General features: G+C 36.2%; 1 protein-coding gene across 2 annotated transcripts; it reads left to right on the top strand.

Annotated features, from left to right (window-relative positions):
- The first annotated feature begins 912 nt into the window (after positions 1-912).
- Positions 913-6,242, top strand: LOC139890889 (uncharacterized). Of its 2 annotated transcripts, none has more exons than XM_071873816.1 (2): positions 913-1,015; positions 4,475-6,242. In XM_071873816.1, exon 2 carries the CDS (start codon positions 4,531-4,533, stop codon positions 6,109-6,111), a length of 1,581 nt encoding a protein of 526 aa, XP_071729917.1. In that variant the 5' UTR covers positions 913-1,015; positions 4,475-4,530; the 3' UTR covers positions 6,112-6,242. The 2 variants fall into 2 exon arrangements, with proteins under 2 accessions (XP_071729917.1, XP_071729916.1); XM_071873815.1 differs by having other exon boundaries at positions 920-1,015; positions 4,355-6,242.
- Positions 6,243-8,873: the final 2,631 nt, after the last annotated feature.

Here is an 8,873-nt window from a genome sequence, read left to right as displayed (position 1 = left end):
TCTGGGAAGCATTCAACATATCGAGCAAGGTTAAGATTGAAGTTATAAACATGCCTGATGATTATGTAGTGCCTTGTAACATAAACCTTAATCTTAAACCGGCTACTAATGTCGAGGAGATAACATTTAAAAAAATTTCAAGTAAGGATCTATGGGATCACTCATCATCACCCTTTGATGCGTTTATTTCGATTTGTCATCCCAAGTATGTCAAAGTGTCGTCCATTCAAGACAGTCACTCCTTGAAGCTAGTCAAAGAAGCGATGATCAAATGGACAAGAAGCCAAAGTTACAGTTGACATATCCTACCGACTGGTGTGAATAGATCTAACGATCTAGGTGAACAACCTTAGATTAACAAACTTGAGGCTAAAACTTGCAACAATACCAACAATACACAAACAAACTACTAACAATAACAAGTGAGACTAGTCGACCCGACGACAATACACAACTTGAGCCCAAAGAAGCACCTGAAAATTGTAAACGCCTAGAAACAATTGATGGCGAGTAACCACTGATGAAAATCTCCAAAAATTTGAACATGATACATATTGTACTACTCATAATAACTCATACTAATTTTATTTTATTTTTTGGAAAAAAGCAGGAAAATATATTAATAACCATTTTTCACGCAAAAAGTGAAAATTGGAACTTACAACAGGGAACAAGCTGGGTTGACATACAATAACTAACCCACTTAGACAAACCATTACACCCAAAAACAAACAAACATTACTGTACTATGTATGTATTACTCATATTATATAATTGGTTGAAAGGTCAGTGTTAAAAAGTCTAAAGGGGTAAAAAGAAAGTAAAGGGACCTTTTCTGCTCATTACCAAAAAGTTTGGCCAGCAAATTAAATCAAGGAAATTACTATCGGAGATGTTTTTTGCTTCATTAGATTTTCATATACACGAACAGCGACCAAATTGAGTACACGTTTCAAGGCGTATCGTGAATTCATGATGGATACTTGTGACTGTCAAGGATCTCAATGTAATTAAGGTAAATTCTTAATTTTTATACGATGTTAGGGTTTATGTTAATATTGAAATTGGGATTTTGCTAATTGGGTATGCTGATGTAATTATCTATTGAAATTTAAGCATCATATATTCAATTAGAAACCATCGTGTGTGATTCAGCATAATTTAAACTAATATTATGATGAATGCCTGTATTTGGTTAAAAATATTTTTTTGGTAACGTTGTAAAATGTGTCAATCAACCCTTGAGCAACATCTGTTAATACTTGGTAAGTTATTAGGAGTTAAAATATAATGAAATTGATTGATAAGACCTTGTTATAAGTTGATTAAAGTGTTGAAATGATAAGAAGACTAGAATTGGTCAAAAGTCCATTGTTTGAGCTTTATAACTCTAATACAGTATGTAGACGAATAGATTAAGGATCTTGAATCGTTTGTAACTCGATCTAGAGGCGGAAAACTCTAAAACAAGGTTTAATCGAATAACGGGTCGTATCGGTGTCAAATAGGTCAAACTTAGAATGAAAATCTAGATTTGAACGACTCCTAACATTTGGTGGTATTGGACTTGGGAATCGACTGGAACGAAAACACACGGATTAGGGTTGATAGAATGAGTAACCTCACAATGGAGGTCTAAACCCGTATATATACTGCCATCAGACACAGTCGGTCGACTGTCTAAGACAGTCGGTCGACTGTGTGGACTCAGTCAGTCGAGTGAGTGAACTAACTAGGTCGACTGTGTTTGCAGTTTAACTATTGATTAAATATAAACGCAACACATAAAGATTCGATAGTCACAATATAAAATGTTATCACATGATTGAGTGTATACAAATAATAAACGTAGAACTAGAGATTATGCATCAACTCAGTATACGTTATTAGATTTGTATTACAGTGATGGGATGGAACAAAATGAAAGTGGGTTGAAGTTACTACTTGAATCGAAAGTGACCAACCGGGTTGAAGAATCCCTTAAATAAAGAAATAATATTAATTGGTGTATATATGTTACAGAATCTGACGTAAGTTTATAAACGTTCCCATAATACTTGTAAGATCAAATATTCAAATGTGAAGTGTTTTGATAAGTACTAAATGGGTCGAAACTGGTACGTTAATCGGATAAGTCTCACGGATAACGCAATTTGATCAAGTCTTTTAATCTTGAGTGCATAGCTTAGAATGTATAAGCGATCGATCCCAATTAACGTTCAAATGCGTTCAGGATTATACTTGACCGAGGGTGGTTAAGAGGGTCAATCTCTTCTCTTGTAATATCTTGATGGATATTACAAGTTTTTTTTTTTTTTTTTTTTTTTTTTTTTTTTTTTTTTTTTTTTTTTTTGAAAGGCAAACAAGCGATATATAACATTGCATGAAAGAATTACAAAGAAGGAATGCAAGGGCTGCACAAAGAGTCTGCACATAACCCCCACATTCTACACATAACTCACACTATACATTCACACTTTTGATCGATAACAGTAGGCCTAATATATAAAAAAACAGCCCAAACATGAGAATATATACAAGTATGATTTAAGGAACTCGAAGTCTTATGATAGCATCCGTCAAAACTACGTTGCCACCCTATCCAGGATCGAAATTACTCATCGGGTCTAACAACCACCTTTGCCAATCTAGCAGTTTATGCTTTAACCGGTTATTAACCCATTCGAACGTCTTTACTTCGATTTCACTAACGATTTTCGGAGTAGCCCATGAATCTTTGTGAAAAGTTTTTTGGTTTCTGTTATTCCAAATATAATACCCGTGACCCACTCGACCGCCTGCCAAATCGCTTTTGCCACACCCGCAAACCCGCCACCTCCATCCCCCGAGAACATATTAAGAATATTCACGACGCTAGGAGCACTCCGGCCCCACCATTTATACATCCCATTCCAGATTTCTTGAACACATTTGCAAGAAAGTAAGGCGTGCTCGACAGATTCAGGTACCTCGCTGCATAGGGGGCATAAAACGGACCCGAGATCTACACCACGTTTGTCTAATTCCGTTCTTACCGCTATACGTCCCTTGAGAACCCACCATATGAATATGCCTACCTTTTGCGGTATTAAATTGTTGTGTAGTGTACCAGAGTTGGAAACATAACCTGCCAAGATAAGATCGTCGATTGTGTAGGCCATTACCTTCGTCCGATACACCCCACTGTTGTCCAGCTTGCACACACACGACCCACCCCTATTGTCGAAGCCCTTAATCCCTTGGATCAGTGAGGTTAGTTCCTCTAACTCACCGACTAATCTACCTCTAATGCTCCTCATCAAATGCCACGAAAAAGACCAAGAGCCATTATCAACTGTTACTCTATCCTTCACCATCACATTTTGATTGACTTCCAACTGATATAGTCGAAGAAATCTTTCTTTTAAACGCGTACCACCAACCCAGACGTCCTCCCAGAAGAATGTGTCCCCACCATCGCCAAGCTTTTTCTCGAACAACAAGTTAAAGTCTAGTCCAATGTTGAGCACATCTTTCCCAAGTTTGATAATGTTGCTCCAAACCGAATTAGATCTGCACGTAGTAGTAGAATTAGTAGACCTCAATCCCCGTCCCGCCCATAAATGCTTTTGATGACCTTAACCCATAGTGCGGTACTTTCGGTACGAAAGCGCCACCACCATATTCCCACCAAAGCCCAATTTTTAGCCTTGAGGGACCCAATATTTAACCCGCCCGCCCCATATGAAACAAGGATCGATTCCCATTTAACCCACGACAATTTTGAGTCACTACCCGTCCCGCCCCAAAAAAACTTACGACGCAATTTCTCGAGAAGATTAATATCACCTGAGGGAGCACGGAATAACGCGAAGAAATAAAATTGAAGGCTACTAAGAACCGATTGTATAAGGGTTAATCGCCCCCATATGACATCGTACGCGCCTTCCATTCCGATAACCTCTTCGTGAATTTATCAACCACTGTCTTCCAACCACTCAACTTACACATATCACCAATAGGCATGCCTAGATAATTAACAGGTAGTTTGCCCACCCCACAGCCAATCCTTAGAGCAAGATGTTCAATATCAGACTGAGCAACCCCCACCCCACGTAAACTGCTTTTGGTCATGTTTATTTTAAGTCCAGAAACTTTCTCAAAACGTATCAGAGTTTTCTGCACGTTCGACACGTTTCTCTTACTCCACTTACCAAAAAAATATAGTGTCGTCAGCAAATTGTAGATGAGATATACCCAGTTTATCCAACCCCACCTCAGCCACCAAGATCAGCCCATTTCTAACGCCTTCACCTCAGCAAATTGATTAAGTATGAATCTGTGCTAATTATATATATATTATTGTATATATAAGGCTTCCTGCCATTCAATTCGGTAGTCAAGGACAGAAGTTGTACGTGCAGTAAGAAGTTTAAAGGTAAAATTGCTTACATGAACTCTTAATTAATTAATCTTTTGTTAATTAATCTTAAAGGTAAAGATTTGAATAAATATTTGATTTAAGAGAAACAGCTATTGGATTGGTTGGTAATGGTGCCGTTAGAAGTGGTGGAGTTAATCCAGATGGTACAATCTTTTTTACCTGCAAGAGAAGCTGCCCGTACCATGGTGTTATCTAAGTTATGGCTGTATGCTTGGTCTACCAGCCCTAGCCTTAGGATCTCATGTGATACGACCAGTCGGTCTTATATAAGGACTAAATGGCTGGAAGCCATGTTGATCTCCCGTCATAATTACCTTAGTACGCTTAGTGTAAAGGTGGATCCTAACTTTTTTTCCAGTCATGTCATATTATGGGTTCCTCCAGCTGTTACCAATTGTGTGTCTTTACGAGTGTTGGAGTTGGTTAAAGTGTACATAAGTCAAGATGTACTTGATAACCTATTCTCTACATGTACCTTACTTGAGGTGATAAACGTTAGATTTCTCAATATTTTGGATACAATCAAGGTTAGAAGACTCCGCTTTCTTCGAGATTTAAAAATAGTTCCACCACGAGAAGATATCAAGTTGGAAATTGATGACGTCCCATGTCTTTGCTCGTTTGCTTACATGTCAAAGCCATGGGTGAGTGCGGGGTTCGGTTTCAGTGAACGCTGTAGGGGACTAGAGTATGGATTAGCTGCTAACTCGGATTCTTTTGCAAGTGTGAGACACCTATGTTTAAGCAAGGTGATAATGAACCGCACACTTCTTGACACCATCAACTCAGTATTTCCTTTTCTCGAAAGTTTAACCATTGACATGGAATGTTGTTGGTTGACTTGTATGGAAATCACTTGTACTTCTTTGAAAAGACTCAAACTCGTATGGACGGAAGACAGTTATGTCAATCGTGATTACGCTTCATTAAAGTTCATTTGCCCTTCAAGGTTACTATTTTTCCGGTACGAGGGATTTAAAATGCCTATTCTCTCGTTTCCAACCAGTGCTCTCAAGGAAATTGAAATAATACTGAAGCTGAGGCTGAGCTGCACATATTCTACGTCGTCCTTCTTTACCCGGATCTGGGAAGCATTCAATATATCGAGCAAGGTTAAGATTGAAGTTATAAACATGCCTGATGATTATGTAGTGCCTTATAACATAAACCTTAATCTTAAACCGGCTACTAATGTCGAGGAGATAACATTTAAAAATTTTTCAAGTAAGGATCTATGGGATCACTCATCATCACCCTTTGATGCGTTTATTTCGATTTGTCATCCCAAGTATGTGAAAGTGTCGTCCATTCAGGACAATCACTCCTTGAAGCTAGTCGAAGAAGCGATGATCAAATGGACAAGAAGCCGAAGCGACCTTAAAGATGTTGAAATGAAAAACGATAGAAATGGAAGATGGGAAACTCTGAAAAATGCTCCAATAAGTAGTAGTTCTGTTGAGGGATATGGATTAAGTTGTGATCTCTATACTTATTTTAGTGGTACGTTTAAACTAAACTGGAAGCTAGTCGTGGAAGCAATGATTAAATGGACAAGTGGCTGGAGCGACCTTAAAGATGTTGAAATAAAAAACGATAGCAATGGAATGAAAGATGGTCCAATAAATTTTATTGAGGTATTAAGGTGTGATCCTTATGGTTATACTGCTGTGTTTAAACTAAACTGGTAGCTAGGTATTCTCCATTGAACAAAACTATTCCTATAAATAATACATGGATGGATGTTGATCGATGGGACAAAACCGGTTACAATGTTACATGCTAGTGATGTACATGAATGATCAAGGGGCAAACAGCCTTTTCTTTTGTCGGGGGATGATTCTCACACACACTTTTTTGATCCTCACACACCAATTGAATATTATTAGAAGAGTAAAATGTTAAAATAGGTGTGTGAGGATCAAAAAAGTGTGTGTAAGAATCATCCCCCTTTTCTTTTATTACCTATTAGTTAATAGTTGTAATTATTATTTGTATTAAGTGAAAGTGAATTTAAGATTATGTATCACATCACCGTTTCTTAGTATTATTTTCAATTATTTATTATATAAGTTCTCTTGAGGGATTAAGTTGCGATCCGTATGGTTATACTGCTGTGTTTAAACTACATTGGTAGCTAGGCATTCTCCATAGAACAAAACTATTCCTATAAATAATACATGGATATAAATATATGGATGGTGATTGAAGGGGCAAAACCGGTTACAATGTTACATCACTACATGCTAGTGATGTTACCATCTTCTTACTACGTATCAAGTCAAAAGCTCTGTCTAGTAATGGTACATGAATGATGGAAGGGGCACACTATCTTCAAAGTTCCATCTTGTAATCTTCTTCATGAATCTTCATTTTCTCTTTACAAAATTATATCCTAATACAATTCTTTTCTAGAAAATGAAATAACAACCTATTCTATTTTACAAACCAAGTAGAATAAATTACATCAAAAAATTACAAGATTAATTACAAAATTAAGTGGGAGATTTTGTTTAAAATCTCTTACTTGTTTAACCCTTTAGGTAACACTTGTTTTGGCTAAACAAGTGCTTACCACTTTGGCATGATTGTGGACTTTTATTTTGCATGCTTGTATGGTTTTGTGTATGTGTTTGGTTGCTACAACAATTTCACATATTTTTCAAGACTTGATATATTTATGGAATTTGTCTTTTAAAATGGTTGATATATAACATGATACTTGCATGCTTCCGCTCACTTTATCTTCATAAAATGGGTTTATGAACTTGTTAAAATGTAGAACATGTTTCTCAAAAGTATGTCAAATTCCATCAATGGTATCTTTTTTTTTTACCTATTACGTCAAAATGCATTTTTGTTACTGCATTTTTGTTTAAATTTACTGCATTTTGGTTTAAACTGTTACTGCATTTTTCCTTAAATTGTTACTGCATTTTTTTTTACTGCACTAAGGCTTAATGTTAATGCATTTACTATTACTGCATTTTGGCTTAAATTTTAATTGCATAATGTTACTTCAAATGTGACACAAATGGTCAACAGTTGTTGCCAAAACCAAACAAATGGTCTAAACAACAGTTGCAATGCTACGTAACATAAATGTTTATGATATCAAAACAAGAGTCAAGTTTCCTTCAGCTACGAATGTTGAGGAGATATCATTTGATAGATTTCCAATTTCGCATATGTGGGACCACTCATCACTCTTTGATGTGTTTATTTCAATTTGCCATCCTAAGTATGTCAAGGTGTCGTCCATTGAAGACAGTCGCTCATGGAAGCAACTCGTAGAAGGGATGATTAAATGGAGAAGAAGAAGACAGAGAGATCTCAAAGATGTTGTCTTGAGAAATCACCACATACTGATATGTTTAAACTAAATTGGTCTTCTCCATATATAGAATTTGCTCATCTTATTTGATTATTTACTAAATTGTTTTCAGTATTATAAATTTCAATATTGTTTGTTATTACTCACTCTTGTCTTTTAATATTTAAGTTGCATTATAATATTAATGGTTAATGGTTAATGGTTAATCTGGATATTGCTAAAAGGAAATCATAAAAAGTTTAAAACAGGGCAAAAGGCAAGTTTAATGCTGAACTCATTAGTTTTTTTCTGTTCAGAACCATGAATTGTTGTTTGCACTTGCATGTTTTCAATATATTCCGCATCTCATTGAGAACTTACAACAGTACTACCGTTGAATATATAGAAGCAGTTTCTGGTGCTTGGCTGCAGGTTTTCTTTTAAATGCAGATTTTTATTTGATTGATAAATTAGTTATTATATTTGTATATTAATACAAATTAACGGTGAATTGAAAAATGTGCTCAGTATGACAACCGCCCTCTTCCAGGTGGTAAAAAGTGGTAGAGAATAGTAAAGATTTATGGTCCAAAGTCAAACGTTTTGTGGTCAACTCAACGATTTATGAGGTGATGTTAGCTTAGCTTGCTTCTAATATAATGATTTGTTGGTCACATACATTCTACAGAAAACTTGTTTGTTTGATTTTTCTTAATCTTCAGGCTTTGTGCTTTTATGTATTAACTAGAAAAATTTCCGTCCGCGCGTTGCTGCGGGTATATTGTATATACGTGGTTAGTACCTAGGATACGTAATAGTCGTTGCATTGTTAAGATCTTTTATAAAAGTAATGTCGAGCGAGAACTGAGGGAAAACATTGTTGGGGAAAAGGGGACGGAAGGGCTGGAACTCAGGTCTTTTCCTATATAGGCTCGTGAAGTTAGCAGTTGCTCAACCTATGCATATGATATAATTATGTTGAGTTATTTATTAGATGTGTATATAAGGTAGACCGAAATGGTTAGCGTTTTTTGAAAAAACGTCCATTTCGAGTGTGGTTAGTTGCGTTTTGTTTGTAAAATTATTTCGAGCTTAATGGTGATGGCGTTGAAAAATATCTCGTGGAGAATAGGAAGTTAA

The sequence above is a fragment of the Rutidosis leptorrhynchoides genome, chromosome 2, assembly GCF_046630445.1.
Source record: "Rutidosis leptorrhynchoides isolate AG116_Rl617_1_P2 chromosome 2, CSIRO_AGI_Rlap_v1, whole genome shotgun sequence".
NCBI classification, from domain to species: Eukaryota; Viridiplantae; Streptophyta; class Magnoliopsida; order Asterales; family Asteraceae; genus Rutidosis; species Rutidosis leptorrhynchoides.
Note: the sequence above shows the minus strand (reverse complement) of the source record. Positions and strands in the feature narration are given on the sequence as shown.

Bases quoted from the DNA above. Each gene is read 5' to 3' on its own strand.
- LOC139890889 (XM_071873816.1), top strand. From the start codon at position 4,531: ATGGTGCCGTTAGAAGTGGTGGAGTTAATCCAGATGGTACAATCTTTT.